The sequence below is a fragment of the Linepithema humile genome, chromosome 3 (assembly GCF_040581485.1).
Source record: "Linepithema humile isolate Giens D197 chromosome 3, Lhum_UNIL_v1.0, whole genome shotgun sequence".
Taxonomy (NCBI): Eukaryota; Metazoa; Arthropoda; class Insecta; order Hymenoptera; family Formicidae; genus Linepithema; species Linepithema humile.
Window position 1 is genome coordinate 28966380 of NC_090130.1, and position 16138 is coordinate 28982517.

Sequence of the window (16138 nt, forward strand, 5' to 3'; positions counted from 1 at the left end):
GATGACTGTCAATCAAGAATCTGATCTGCTTAAGGCGACACGAGTGCTAGAGCCGGGCCTGGATATCACAAACATGAACCTGCATAATGCTAAGCCCATATTTTATACGACTCACGTGCATACGAGTCCCGCCGATCATATTAAGGATGTTTTGCATATATTAAGAATTAATGAAGGAAATAATAGCATATCAGCGCCATGATATTCCCGCTTTTGTCGGTGGAATAATATTGTCGGCAAACGCGTCATTTTATTGGCGGAGAGACGCATCTGCGCGAATTTCATAGGTGATGGAAATCTAAGGAGATTCAGGAAGCGATTCTTTAGCATACCTGACAAGCGTGATGGAATACGTTCGCGCAAAATGCAAGGTATTATAACATCAATTATAGGAAAGTTATGCAACTATTTAGAGAGCAATATGAGAGCAAGAAGAGCAACGAACTATCGGCATTTAAAATACAGTAAAAATATTTGAAAAACAGAAAATTAATATTAACTTTCTCATTTTTTTATTTTGAACTTTAAATATTTAAAATTATTCATGCGACCGAATTAAAATCCAATTATGATTAACTGCAGAATAAGATTTCGTAATCTAAACTAGAATTTTCTCACTTCGATTTTTATTCTCCCGTTCCTTAAAGTTTTAAAAATGACGAAACTTCGCAATTAAATTCTTCACTATTCTACCGAGTTGTTTTCGAAAACACATCGTTTCTGAGATATTCTATTCGCAGAAGGAATGGAAGATCGTTTAAAATGTTTCGACAAGTAAGATCATAAAAAATCGGCAAAAATCTCCAGACCATTTAGTTCATAAAGAAACTAGCTGCCTTTACCACCAAGTTCTTTTACATTTCAAGGCGTTTAGCACGCAATCACGCCTACTCACTGTTCATGTGTGCCGAAAAATGATGCGGCGCCTAGGCCACTTTACGCCGACTCTCGAAATTATTGAGAAGCACTTTTCGAGGTAGGCGAAAGCTAACACACTGTGCATGACTGTGAGTCAACTTGACACAAATGGGAACGACCGTTCCTGGAATTCTCATCTAATAAGAGAGGCAGTGACGGATTAAATCTTGGAGCAAAATGAGCCGCCACTTTGTTAATAAAAATAACCTAAAATGATTTTTTGAAAAGGAACATTTTAAAATAAAATTATTTGCTAACTTAAATTGATAGATTTCATCAATTCGAACTAGTAAAGCAATTTTGTCGATGCTATCGTTGATCATAAATAATGTAATTGATATTTTTAGATTATAATGTTACAATTTTGTTTTCCATATTATAAAAATACTATAGCCTTATTTTCTATTTTTTAATCACATGCCTATAAATTGGAAAATAATTGTATAAGTGTTTCTGAAACTATTATACGTTTTTATGCATTATATGTTTACGACTGGAAACGTTAAAAATGGAAGATTTATTATAAGATTTCCATTATTGAAGAATCCAGGATGCACATTCATAGAGGAATATAAAAATTTGCTATTAATAAGAGACTAACAAATAGTTGAATTTTGTGTTAACTGATCATTACATAGAAAGTCCATATTATCGTCACTTAAACGAAATCTCAACTGCTTTCTGTCCTTACGGTTTTTTTCACCTTCCTAGACATATTCTCTGCAAGTGCTATCTTGTTTCAACGGTTTGTTTCATAATATCATCCGCTGCCGCGTACGGAAAAGATTGTGGATAGAAAGCTGACAAGGTTTTCGGCTTCGGACGTTAATACTTTAAATCCTTAAACATCCATTTCCAAATACGATGCCGAAATATCTTTTTCGCCAAACGATTCGATTTAGAATAACAAGAATATTATATTCTACACGCTGAGTCGCATTATCTTTAATACAATATTTTCAATTTCTTTCAAACTTAATTCTGTATTATAAAAAATAATTCAAAAAATTTCTTTTAAAACAAAAATACAAGTTCTAGATTGAAGTTAAATATTTTCTTTTTCAAATTAAAATTATTTTAATCTTCACAGTGCATAGGTTGATCGAATGTAGTTTACTCTCGTAACTGTTTTGCATGTATCATACTTGCTATTATATTTGGCCGTCATCCAAGCTACCGAGACAGAGTTTGACCGGTTGGCAAACTAACATTCGAGGCGAATAATTAAGAAACGAAGTTACCGAAGTGTACGACAAGTGCATATCGGATTAGCCACAGATCCCTGAACATGCCCGAAAGGTTTTCATCACGGCTATTACGACGGGTCATTATGCGTAATAATGCGCTCTCTTTTTTTCTCCTTCGACTCCTAATTTTATATGTAGCATGGCAAAAACGACCGCGACAACGGAACACAACTTGGCGAGTTTCGCCATGTTACGTTACGCTATATAAAGATGTCGAGGGTAAAAATCGTCCGCGCCATTCGTCGGTGAGGCCTTTCAATTAAGGGCTATTAGGGCACGTAAGAACCTTCATCCCCGTCGGGTACATGATTTTTTACTCCGACTTTCCGCCGTAAAAGGATGAAAGTGACCCGCGGACCGCCATTAGTCACGACTTGGCCCGCTCCGCGCCACGAGCATGTCTTTATGACACGCGTGTGGAAACCTGTTTCATTGGTCGTGCATTGACGCTGTGTTTTCCTTATCATAAACAGGGAATCAATCCCTCTGTTCTTTCGATTTTCGAGCAGATTGCAAAGTACCGTATAATTAATGTAAAACATAGCAACGTCACACTTTCATCAGAATGAGTATCGATTCTTTCAGAATTATAACGAGTTAATAATTACGGTCACAAGTGTCACAGCGCATTAAGTCACAGCGTTTATGATGCTAGACATGATATTTTTCATTTGTAATAATGAAAATCTTATCTTTACATCAAAATTTGGTAAATATGCATTTCAGGTTACACAGCACCGATTTTGTTGCGCTTTAGATTTAAAGTTTCACAATAAAAGTCGTGCACGCCGCAATAATCGGTTATAATTTGATCAAAAATCTGTTTACAACTTTCACGCGTGGGCGGGGGAGGGGTGGAGCCTCCTGCATTCCCACCCCAAAAAAATCTAACCTAACCTAACCTTACCTAACTTAATCTAGTCCTAGGCGGAGGAGCTCCTTCCCCGTCCACATATTCCGTAAATATTTTTCACCAAAATGAGAAGCAAGGAAAAATAATGAACTGCGAGAAATAGATAAAGCCAACTGTTGACAAAATATTTATGACCATGTAGCTTTGTTTACATTCTTCAACAGATTAGTGCGACGTATTCAAACTTCGCTGCTCGCAATATCAGCTTATAATACGCCTAAAGTAGAACATTAAAATTGTGAAACTTTTATTTGTTATATCTTCTAAACCAATGCCGTCCGCTACATAATTTTTGTGGGGAATTACTCAGAATAACTTCCCCCACAACATATCTAAAGTGCAACAAAATCGGTGCTGTGTAATCTAAAATTAGGGTTGGGAAAGTTATTTTGTAAAAGTATCTAGTTAAAGTTACAGTTCTTTTCATTGAAAAAACAACTAGTTACAGTTACAAGTTACCGATTCTAAAAAGTAACACGTTACAGTTATAGTTACTCAAAAAGTAACGAGTCGTTACTTTTCAGTTACTTTTTTGCAATAAATGTGCACTACTATTTTTAATATACGAATCTTACATTTCAAGATTTATTAACTTATTATATATTACATAGGTACTTAATTTTATGTTAATTATTTTATATGTAATAAATCACAATTGTTTTAAACTTAAAATAAAAATACATTTAAAATATTAAATTTTAATTAATAATTTTAAATAAATTATTATACACTTAGAATAAAAATTATAGAATTAAGATTTTTCAGTTTAAAAATTCACGAATTTCACACAAACAGTCGTAACTTTCCGAAAAATCGTAGACTAATGTTTCAATTCTTCTTAAAGTCTCAACTTTATGCTTATATGATAATCATCCTCAAAGATAATTTATTACTAGGTAGCAGTGCATTCTTTAAATGAGAATTTGTTTATTTCTGTTGAATTTTATAATTAATATCTATACGGTTATCCGTCTATTTATCCGTCTATTTAACAAATATCGAATCTACACTTAATATGACAAATTCCATGACAATTTTGTTCCTTTCCTTATGCATATGTTTATGTGACTATGCAAGTTTGTCTGGATAGGCCCTAATTCTTACAATTAATACAACCATATATAGAATATTAAATTAACTGTTAAATTAGTTACTAGTTACCATAAATATGTAACTAAGTTAAGTTACAGTTATAGATGAAAAAAAAGGAACAAAGTTAAGTTATAGTTATCGAAAAAAAATGACTGTAACTGTAATTTCGTTACAAGTAACGAGTTACTTCCCAACCCTGCCTAAAATGCATATTCACCCAAAATTTATGAAGTAACAGCAAAATGCAATTTTTATTTAATTCACAGCAGAAAGTAAAAACAGATATGATAATATGCATACAGAAAAACTGATTTGCGAGTTGCAATTACAATTACGAAAATTGCAGAACATAATTAAAGACTGTAATCGCCAGATGATCAAGGTTGTGAGAAATAAATGTGACCGGTTGAAGTTTGACATGCGTACTCCGACACTTTGTACTCTCTTTCTCTTTCTTACGGTCGATCTTGAAATTCTCTTTGCTCTCAACCACTCCGAGGTACCGAGAATCTCGTTCGTAGCGAGAAAACTTTCTTGAGTAGCAGCGCGACCGGGAAGTCATAAGTTGCGAAGTCACTGTCGCAGGTTGAAGATTGAAACGCCAAGTCTTTCGCCTAATCCCACCGTGCAATAATTGCGACGCGTCACAGTCAATTATACGAATCGGAGTTATCATTCTAAATAATCTCTAGTCGACTTGATGCTTATACAAAACTATCATGTCTACTTTGCTACACATTATTATGCGCACAAAAGATTACATCGGAAGAGAAACTTTAATAATTCCAATTTTATTTTATCCCGTGGATAAATGGAACTTTATGGCACTTTATCACAGTAAGACGTATCATAATTCCGTTCAAATGTTTTTATTTTACAATAAATTGTAAAAAATTTTAACGAGCCAATAACATGTGAGCCAATTTTTCATTGATAAATCAATCCAAAGTAACAAAGGTTAAATCTGTGCTTGGCGCGAATCTTTCAACCGACTTTCATCCTTGACGCCCGCGACGCTGATAGCTGTATCGATTACAGGTAACACAATTTAAATGGCGTACCCACGCCATTCGTCAGCCCTTGTCATTGAAATATCCGTTGCGTTCGGTTCGCGATAAGCCATCGATTCAAGCCGGTTTTGAAACCAAAGATTTCAAGACCGAAGAGGTCGACCGATCGTCGACTGTGGTAGGTATTGTTTGAGAGAAAAGCCACGTGGCCGACATCCCAGTACGTGGGAAGAAATTGATGAAAGTGGAATTCCATTCTGTTCCACGATGCGACGCGAGCGAGTATTGTGAAGCGTCGGATATGGCGCGTCGTGTCGTTCCTCGGACATCTAGTGATACAGCCTGCATTAATGCCCGGCCGTTGCTCGAGTGTTTAACTATGTAGACGCGCCTCTCAAACAACCGACAATGAGTAAACAAGCACTCGGTCACGAAATGATAGTCTACTTCAGAGGTCTAGGATGTAGGTAGAATCCTCCTTCAGTCTTTTTCGAAGATGGACACACAACAGGAATCCCTCGTCGATTCTTCCTTCGCCGGGAATTTTAGTTTTACACCGCAAAGGCTGATGAACAATCGGCGGCGTATTACATTTGTGAGAAATATGTCACACGCTGTTAATATTCACGGTGTATAAAATATCAGTGTATTTCTCAATGCTGCAAAGCCACTCACGCCGCAGCATAATAAACTTGAACTGGGTTAAATATTGTACATTCCAATATCGGAACGGCGGAACGCGTGTTCGAGCGTTTAACTAACAGAGGCCTCTCGGAATTCCGGATACGTCGTTTGACGAAACTGTGGGCCGATTGGAATGTCTCGCGCGCGTGTTTAGTATCTGCAACAGATCTGATACAAATGGAAGTTGGGAACGCGCAGCGTCAAGTTAATTGCGGTAAGCATGGTAGCCGCCACTGTATGTTGGGTAGATAGCTTGGCGCGGCCCAACAAGCAGCGCGGTAAGGAAAGCGGCCGCCGCACTGTGAAAGATACACATGTGAAAGGATGTTTGAATGAATTAGTGGCTATCGGATGTGGCGGAGCCGACGGATACGCGCGTACACACGACAAGCTGGAAGGTGGAAGTGGCCATTACACGCCAATGATCGCCAATATATCTAATACTGGAGGCTTGATTGACATAAAAAAATAATTTGATTAATACAGATATTTATAAAGATTATTCCAATCGCAGATTAGAATAGCATTAATTTGCGACTCTCGTCAATATGATTTTTAGGGATTAGACAAGTTATTTAGTTTAGATAAAATTGCACAATTGGTTTGCCCGCTGCGCAGCAGGCCACAAGTAACAATTAAATAAATGAAATATAAAATAGAAGAATGCGACAGTAAGAGAAGTAATGAAATAAAATAACAACATATCCGTGAGAGAAAGAATATAATGAAATATTATAAACTGGCGTCTATTTCATTGAAATTATCTTTAATTATTTAATTTATTTAAAATTAAAATAACAAGCTTGCTTTATAGAGTTGATAATACTGCTTCAGATGAACGATACGCCCATGTCATCGTGTCATTTACCCGAATTTGTAACAACTTCAACGAAAGAGATAAGGACTTTGTAAATATCCTGTATAACGTCAAACCACGTTTGTCCACACCATGAGCAAGACAACATGCAATGACGCGACGTGACTTGACATGGAGCAATCTGCGTTGCATACATGTGAAAACAGGAGACGTCAACCTGTGTGTTCATTACGCACGATCAATATACAAGAGGAGAGAAAGGAGCGTGCAATTTACAATGTTATACAATCTATATTATTTTTTTTTCGTTGTGACATAATTTTCTAGTAGTTAATCGCTTGAGGAAAAAAAGTTTCTTCTCGTCAATAAACAATAATGTGATAAATTTACATCTAAATATGTTTTTTTACACTGTAATGTAGGGATCTGAGTCTTTAATTAATTTTCTTTTCAAGTAAATTATTTCATATAGAAAAAAAAATATATTGAATTGTACAAGTAATTTCGTATTTTTCAAATAAATCTATCTACTCTTTTATCAGGTAAAGTACAGGTTTTGGTTAAATTAAATATTTATTGATCAAGGTTGTAAATCAAGTTTTACTCGCTTTACGATTTTTTAAATGTGCTGCATAAAAAGTCCGAAATTACTTATTACACAACTCAATACTTCTTGAATAAAATCTAACTTTTGTTTCTTGTATATTGTATCTATTAAAAATTACAAAAGTAATTTGTATTTTATTATAATTAAATTAAAATTAAAGTATAAATATTAAATAATCAAAGAGAGAGAGAGAAAAAAGGTTTGAAATGCTGAACTCAAGAAATATTTCTATAAAGTTTTCCAAAATTTCAGAGAGTGTCTAAAAGTAATTAAGCAACGTTGTACGACGTAATAATGGGTAAAAAACGGTGCGTCGCGGATGCGGCCGGGAGAAAAGCATGCATGGAACGTGAAAGGACGGTGTGTAGTTGCGTGCCAGCCCATACATGAAGCGAGGAACGAGCAAGAAAGAGCCGCGGGTCTCTGACAAGCCAGATCTTAATTATATGCGACTATCCGCGCGCTATCCTCATCCGTGTAACTCGGCCAAACACTCGCAAGTATCTGTATGAGAACAACGCCGTTTACATCCGTATCTAAATCGCGAATTACGTACTTTCAGACCTGGCGAGAATGTAAAAGTATCGCTTCCATTTGCTAAATAGCTTTATAACAGAATTCCGTAAGAATTTATCTTCGGAGGAAGACGGATTTCGTCGTATTTGTCATAGAATCTTTATTTGCATATGTTAATTTCTCGCTGGAATTTACTTGACATTTTGAAGGTTTTCATTTGTCGCCTGTGCCGTCACGTTCCTTTTATCGCGAGTAATTGAACCAACGAAAAGCGAAGTGGTACTAATGCGTGAGTAAAACGCCACCGCATAGGCTTTTGAGGTCATTAAACGCGCCATCAACTGCTGCTTCAGCGAGAAGCCGAAAAATCCGGAGCACTCTTCGCTCCTTGGCGAGAAGCGTTCTACGAACGGGAACGGCACTTTCTGCTTGTCCATCACTTCAGTTAATTGCAACTTCTCATTTACATAAAAGTTATTGCCGTATTACCATTCACGCTATCACAACGCGTCCGCTCTTTGAGACATTATCGATACGCCTCGTGGAATTTATCGATATTGATTCGAATTAACAAACACATAAAAACAGAGTCGTGCTTTAAATAACGCAAATTCCTGCAATTTTATGACTTGAAAATATATTAAACAGAATTTTGTTATTATTTCTTTGCGCACATAGCTACATTAACCTACTTTTGCGGCAAGTGTTTTTTTTTTTTTTTTTTTTTTCAAAAAAGACATAAAAAATTGTACAAATCATTAATTGGGTATTTCATATATGCTTATTTTCGCTATGAATTAAGCTTAAAATGCTGGAACATTTGATAATTTCAAAACGATCGCATTCAGCTAACAAGTAAGTTTCACTTTTATCTCAGTGATTACAACGTCGCCAAGCCAATCTGCGGAATACGGATCGATCGCACGCGATAAGAACACCGTAATCATCGGTGAGAATTTTTAAGAGCGATTTTCAGCCGGTTCCAGGCTCCGCACTCTTTCGTCGAATTAAGAAATACCAGAGCGTCAAGTTACCCCATCCGACTCGCTTCTCTCTTTTTACACGATCGCCCGTTTTATCGCTTGCTATATCGCAGCACGTTACGCGAAATTCTTCTGTATATCAAAGATTAAGCTATAGTGTTTCGCAAAGACTTTAAACAATACGATATCTTCGCAGATTTTAAATACGTAACAAGCCAACTTTTAATTACCTCAATTATCGAATAGCCGATTTTTACGATAATTGTTATATATTTTACTATCACTTGAGATATGCAAAGGCTGGTAAAAAATATTTACCATTTTTTATTTAATTTATTATTGACTTTGATTTTTTTATCTATTGATAATTTTTCGTTATGTACAATGGTAGAAATTTTGAGAAAAAATCAGATTTGTCGACAGAATGTTTCAATTATACACAAATATTATTTACGCAATTTGAAAGAAATAAACATTTTACATTCCTACTTTTGATATTTTATAGGAATTAATAATAAATATTGGTGTAATAAATATTTTATAAGCCAATGTTACATGAGATTCAAAAACCAATACATATATTAAAAATAAATTGATAAATTACGCAACTAACGAAAAAGTATCTCGAATGTTCAAGATTTTCCTCAATATATCAATCGTGTGGTCACGCGGCTGTCTCCTAGAGGCGGCCGCGCCATTGTGTCTCATCCGGATAGGTAACTAGGTGGTGGAGCGGACGATAAGCCTGCCGGATGGAGATAAGCTGGTAATTAATTAGTCGACCGGCCGTATCGGCGGACTTTTCCCGCGGCGACGGTGGCGGCTCGGCGCTCAAAGCTCGGCGCATCCGCGATACTAATTGTGAGCCAGTGCGTGGCAATAGAAGAGTAACGAGCTGTCCAATATCGAAATGAACTAATCTCGAGAGCCGTTTCAAGAGTAATTCACTTTAAATGACTGCATAACGCATTACATCGCAACTTACAACTGCTTCTCGTACGCCAACTAGTTATGCGCTACAATCAAATGCAATAACATTTGTCGATGATGCTCTTAAATATCTTTCCTTTTATTTTTTTATCGCATATCCAATTAGTTGATCAAAATTTTTAGAATCAATATTTAATTTAGACTAATATTTTTATATTTAAAAAAAGTTCATTAAAAATTAAGTTATTTTATAATCCGACATCTCTTACGGCTGAAAGTTTATTTTCGCGTCTTTCGACGAAGCTACCTTACAAATTAACATATAATATTGCATAACTCCGTGACATTAAATACCGAGCGTGTCAACTGTGCATATTATTTTGTTTAATCTCTCCAAAAAAAGACCTTGAAAACAAGCCGAGAGGCATAGCAAATCGACACCAATCGCAATTACTGCATTTTGCGGTGCAAGACTCGCCGGAAGCCGCCATCCATTTAAAGAGAAGGTTTTCAGGGATAAAGACTAGTCGGTAATTAGCAAACGGTCATGTTAGCGCATTTTTTTCATGATACCCACCTCAGCCTCGTCTAATTGCCGGCATTACGCGCGGACAATCGTCATACGGCTGACTCGGCGCATTGCGAGGATGGGATCTCGCGCTGATACGCAGTTTATGCGCGATGCGATTTTCATCCTCATAAGAAGTGTTTACGCGGCTAGTATTGGAGATCACTTGCAATTAATGCTCGCCGTATTAGCACTGGCACAGCGGATTGGATTAATTGGATTAATTGGCTTGCGAACCTTTTTATTTTTATTCAGGTATACATTTCCTATTCCAGGTCGAATAAAAAGTAATAATATCCTCATTAAATAATCTAGATTTATATGATAAAAATATATGTATTTTTCTAATGACTGAAATATATATATGTGTGTGTGTGTGTTTTTAAGAACGTGTAATTTCATTTCATTTCAAATAAGGATAAAAGTATCCTGGAGCGACCAATCGCACGCGCCTCTATCAGCGCAATACTCGTAAAATATTACAAAATACTTTCACGAAGGCAACTAAACAAATCTTACAGTAGCTTAACATGGCGAAATAATTATGCTTTCTTGCAAACACTCCGCGCGCTCAGTAATTATGTACATAGGATATATATATGGCAAGGTTCGCATTGCACTTTACCTTAGATGTAATTTTTCTTAAGAGAAAAATTTTGTTCAAATAAATGTAGCGGTAACATTATTAAAGAAAGCATCCAATCAAGAAATTATAACTCACGATATTATCTATAATATTCCAAACATTTTAAATCCTGATAAATATTTAAAAAATGAATAATATGTAATATTTTATTTATCAATCAAGTGTAAATTCTTCAACAAATTTAATCTATAATTATAACAAGAAGGGCACGGAAAAAGATTCCAATGTGGTTCGTTTTAGCGCAATTTTCCTTTCTATTTTCCCGGTTACTTACGCAAATGTAATGCATATTTAAAGGTGCAGTTACGCGCGCAATCGTGTGCTTTTATGCGAACCTGCAAGTGTATAATAACGCACCGCGGGCAATATGTAATCAAGGGGTTCTGCTCCGCGTAAAAATTTTCACACGCGCGGCAACACATTGCGCCACCCTGCATATAGAATAGTTGTATAACCTGTAACGGCCGCTTGGCGCCATTGGTTTTTTATCTGTGAGTCCCCAGGCATTTATAGCTCGCAACAATGCGATATCGCGATAGGATTCAAGCAGGACGAATTTATCGTGACGAATTATCGTCGCGAGCTTGCAATTTGATCGCGACGTTGTACAAAACGAGACCACGTGGAGTAATCCTGAATATTCTGAAACACTAATATTTTTTTCCAACATTTAATTTTAAATATTTTTATAACCATTTTTTAACCTGAAATTTGCAGTGTATATAAATACATATATCGCATTTAATAAAGTCTAAAATATAAATTGTAGGATGCAACTTATACATAGTTTTTTTCTCTTACAATTATTCAATAATTGTAACAAGAACTATTTGTATTAAAGAGAAATATATTAAAACATTTTATAGAATTAATGAGATTTATTTAATCGCAATAAATAACATATGATTCTAAGCTTATAATAACACGCGCCTCGCTTTGCTTCAGCGCGGAATCTTTAATTTCCGACACATTTATATTCACGCGGGGCGCAAGGGAACTGACAAGCGCGGAGACGTATTTTTCGGTCGACTTGAATCCTCGAACGAGGTGCGGCGAGGACGCAGTTATGTAGATGAGATAAGTTAACTACAGGTCCGCGACGGTGAGACACGACATGAATAATACGGCTATCGACCCATAATTGTATTGCGCTTTCTGGTCGGGCAGGATCGTTGGAGTCCTGATATCTTCAGCGTGCCAGATTCCGTCGTAATCGCGCCAAAATTAAAAAAAAAAGAAACTCTGTCTCTATTATTTTTACTATTTTACGCACAGAGAAACATGCTAAGCCGTTATTATTATGCATTGTCCGCTTAATATGCCATTTTGTTATAGCAATCAATCTCAATTTATTTCATAAATCTCTTTTTTTTCGTCTAATTATCTTTTTTTCAATTATAAAAGATTGTGCTAGAAATTGCTATAAAATTGTACAATATAGCAGCCGTGGTTAATATACTTTTGTTAATTTTCCTCTCATTATAATTTCCTTTTCATTAATTTTTCTCATCAAATTTTTTTCAATTTGAAATTAATTTTAGAAGCAAAGCAACGTAAAAGACAACTCTTTTCTCGTTAAACGGCAACATTTTACACTAATTAAATCTATTCGGAAATCTCTTTATCAATCTTGTGACAACATGTTCGTGCCAGCGAAAGACAGCAAATGGTTTCTCCATAACGGGGCGGCTACTTCTGCCGCACGGCGGGACAAGCGTAATGTCGAGGAATCCCGGTTTCTTGCATCCGCACATAAATCAAGTATACCCCCCCTAGAGCATTGTTTCGCGGCTTACGAAGTATTATTGATGGCAATTCTACGCGCGGCTGTTAATCTGCGCAACGAAGAGGGATGGGGGGAGGGGGGGAGGACGAGGGAGTTTACGGAGGGAGTCGCGGCTGATTTACGGCTAATTAAGGTTAACAAGCCATTTAAGTCTATTATTAAGCTGGCGTTTAAAGGCCGAAATCCACGAGTGCATAAATTATCTCACCAGCAAAGACCAGTAAAGAGGGGGGTGACGGAAGGGGGGTGAAAGGAAGGCGTTGAATAGTGTACAACCACCTCCCTCTGGGCGCCGTAATCGGCCAACATATTTTCAAATTAAAGCCCGGGTCACCGGGTCGTTCACGCTGTGATTTTAAATAGCGAATCTGTTTCTGGCGTCTGTTTGTTTCGAGATTTGTTATGGCCTACCTCGAGATACTTCATCCTCGTCGAACCTCGTCTGACACGCGGGACACTCCGAGAGACCACGCTTGCCGCCTAACGCATCGATGTCAAACGTCTTGAGTTTTTCAATGCCTGGTGAAAACAAGAAATCTGGATTTAAGGACAAGTGTAACGAATGATCGACAATGCCATCATTGAAAGGCATGTAATAAAAAAGTCTGTATTTCTGTAAACATAGTTTTTTTTCGTACGTTATTTAATAGAAAATTTTCAATCGTAAACTTAATCGAGCAATATAAATTTCCGAATTTAATTAAGCAATAGAAATTTTAATTCTCAAAAAATACAAAAAAACATACAATATATGTATGTGTACAAAAATAATTCCTTTAATAACTCATAATAGTTGTTTATTTACTTTTTGTCTTATCGTGAGCACTGAAATGTATGTCAAAGCAGATGGATGCAGATGGATCTGAGCTCTTCAACACCTTCGACCAAGGGTTGAAGGTTCAGACTTAATGACAGTCGTAACCAATGACCAGTAATGCCATAATCGTACATGAGGCGGCGGGCAGCTTCGTCTCCCGATTTGATTAATGGGGGAACACAAAAGATTGCCTTCCCACGGGCGAACACAAACGAACACTTAAAATTGCCAAGATGTGACGTGATTGATTGATTTGTCGGAATCATCCAAGAGTTATAGCGCTAAATTATCGATATTGTGCTATTGTTTTCACGAAAAATATTAAACTCTATTGTTTGTAATCATCCGCACACACATCCCTCGTTCAAACATTATTATATAAATTAATTCCAAATTATCTCTAAAATGATGCATGAAAATATAAAGAATAAAAGTTAGAAATATTATTTTTTTTTAATAATATAAATATATATGAATATTTAAATATATTTAAAATAATATAAATTACGCCTGAGAATCTAATAAACTAAGAAAGGAAATTACGAAAAAAGAGGAAACTTGACTCGTATGTCTTTAGTATAAAAAACTTTTTACGTAAAAACAAAAACTACATAATTTCAAAAGAATTTATAATTATACTTGCGTTTTTCTCTCTTTTTGATAAATTCAAACAACTCCATAAATTTAAGTTTATATGTGCAAAGTATATTGAGAAAATATACAGCAAAGAACTGCAGTCTTAGTGACCGCTAATTTTGATTGTCAAATTCAACGTAACAAGATGATCGCGTCCATTCATTAAGATCTCACCAGTGTTCTTTATTCCAATCCAATCTATAACCTCTCCAACTGTTCTTCAATCATACGCAGGGATCTGTAATGCGGGAGAGTAACGCGGAACGTAGCATTGCGCGAATACGCGTTCAAATACTCGCATATCCGCCGGACATCACGATACGCCGGCATGATATCTATCGATAGCGATCGAGCCGGGCATAGAGCGTGCTTCGTATCGGTGAAATGCCATTAACATGATCTATACTCCTGCTTCCGCGGCTACCGATTCGCTCGAGATGTTATCTCGCCGCTTCCCTTGAGTCTCTCTCTCTCTCTCTCTCTCTCTCTCTGTCTTTTCCCTCGGGCGCCTTTACCTTTCTTCACCGGCTTTGAGAGGCATACGGCTTTGCGTGTTCATACGAAGGACCTTACTTACATATAGATTGCCTTCCGTTTCTTACACCCGAAATATTGCCAATCGTAACGGATGCGCGAATACGAGCGCGCACGCGCGCGCACGAGTGCCTTCGCGGCCGAATGAAATTGCATTTGCATACGGGGCAGATTGTCCCGTTTCCACGTGTAAAAGACCTCGCTCGTCCTTGGTGGGGTTTCTGTTTGCGGCCTTTGCCGCCGCCTTCTTCGAGTATCTCGAAAAGCGGCTCGTTATCACGCAGGGGCGTAACAAGGAATCCTTTAGTCGTGTTTTATCGCCGGATAAGAGTAAATTTCTGACCAACAACCGGAGTTAATTAAATCTCTGCCCGACTTCACGATTACGTTTCCGCCTGTAACATAGAGAATTAGAACTAAGCCGACGACTACGTCGTTAAATTACTTTGGGGATCATCGAGTCACCAGCGATTTAGATTTAAGTCTGCGCCAATTAGAGCAGGAAATTGCGCTAATCGGAGAACTGGTGTTGATATTGGCGATCGGGACGATCGCAGAATCTCAGTGTCTTCCTAAATCGCAATTGGAGTTAGCAATGTATTTTATGTAAATTTATAACATTATAATAAAATGTAAATCTGTACAATTTTATATATAATGTTAAATAATGTTCATGTGCATGTTTCGCACTACACATGCATAGATATGTATGACGATTATCTAGATTCATCCATCAAGCGGCGTATGAAGTACGCGTCCAGCTACGCGGCTCGTCGTATGCTAATTATTCAAACTTTCGTATTCAGCACAAACCTCGTTCTCGTCCGTTTATCTGTCTTATCTTTTAAGTTTCGGCGTTGAAGCGATAAACACGCGTCTCTCGCGTCTTATTAGGGCCGTCGGAATGATAAGACCAAAAGCGATCCTGTTCTTCTTTCGAGAATCTTCCCCGCAATCTCAGAGAATGTATCTTCGCCAGTTCTTGTGCCAGCTGTTTATCGATAACTCATTTTCCTCTGCCACGGGGAACATCCTTCCCCCTAATAAAAACTAACAGAATGCGAATGTGCTCATAATGTAAGATTAAACAAACAAGAATGGCTTCGCACGCAGCTTTCAACAATTGGTGATTAATCAATTCAATTAGAAATGTGAAATTAAAGCTTATAAATTAAATTTCACAGATGCTTGAAAAACCTTTTGTCGTTCTCCATTTTACTCCAACTCCAGTTCTACTACAATTTGATAATTTCAAAAGACAAAATTGGAGCGATTAAAATTAATGATAAACTAAATCAAGATTGAATGTCCGTAACGAACATCACAAACTTGTATTGATGTATCATTCACAAATTAATCTCGATTTGACGCAATGACGGTGGCTACTGTGTGTGTGTGTGTGTATGTGTACAGATATGTTGCCAATATATAGAA

General features: G+C 36.7%; 2 protein-coding genes across 4 annotated transcripts in view; one reads left to right on the plus strand and one right to left on the minus strand.

Moving 5' to 3' along the window:
* The window catches only part of LOC105676684 (A disintegrin and metalloproteinase with thrombospondin motifs adt-2-like), a 102863-nt gene that overhangs the window by 53625 nt on the left and 33100 nt on the right, over nucleotides 1-16138 (plus strand). The gene's annotated exons all lie outside the window — the stretch shown is intronic.
* Nucleotides 5507-16138, minus strand: part of LOC136998568 (uncharacterized) — a 33242-nt gene continuing 22610 nt past the window's right edge. Inside the window, exon 2 of the mRNA XM_067351442.1 lies at nucleotides 5507-13236. Within this exon, the coding sequence (XP_067207543.1) occupies nucleotides 13118-13236 (119 nt within the window). The 3' untranslated portion in view covers nucleotides 5507-13117. The remainder of the gene's footprint in view (nucleotides 13237-16138) is intronic.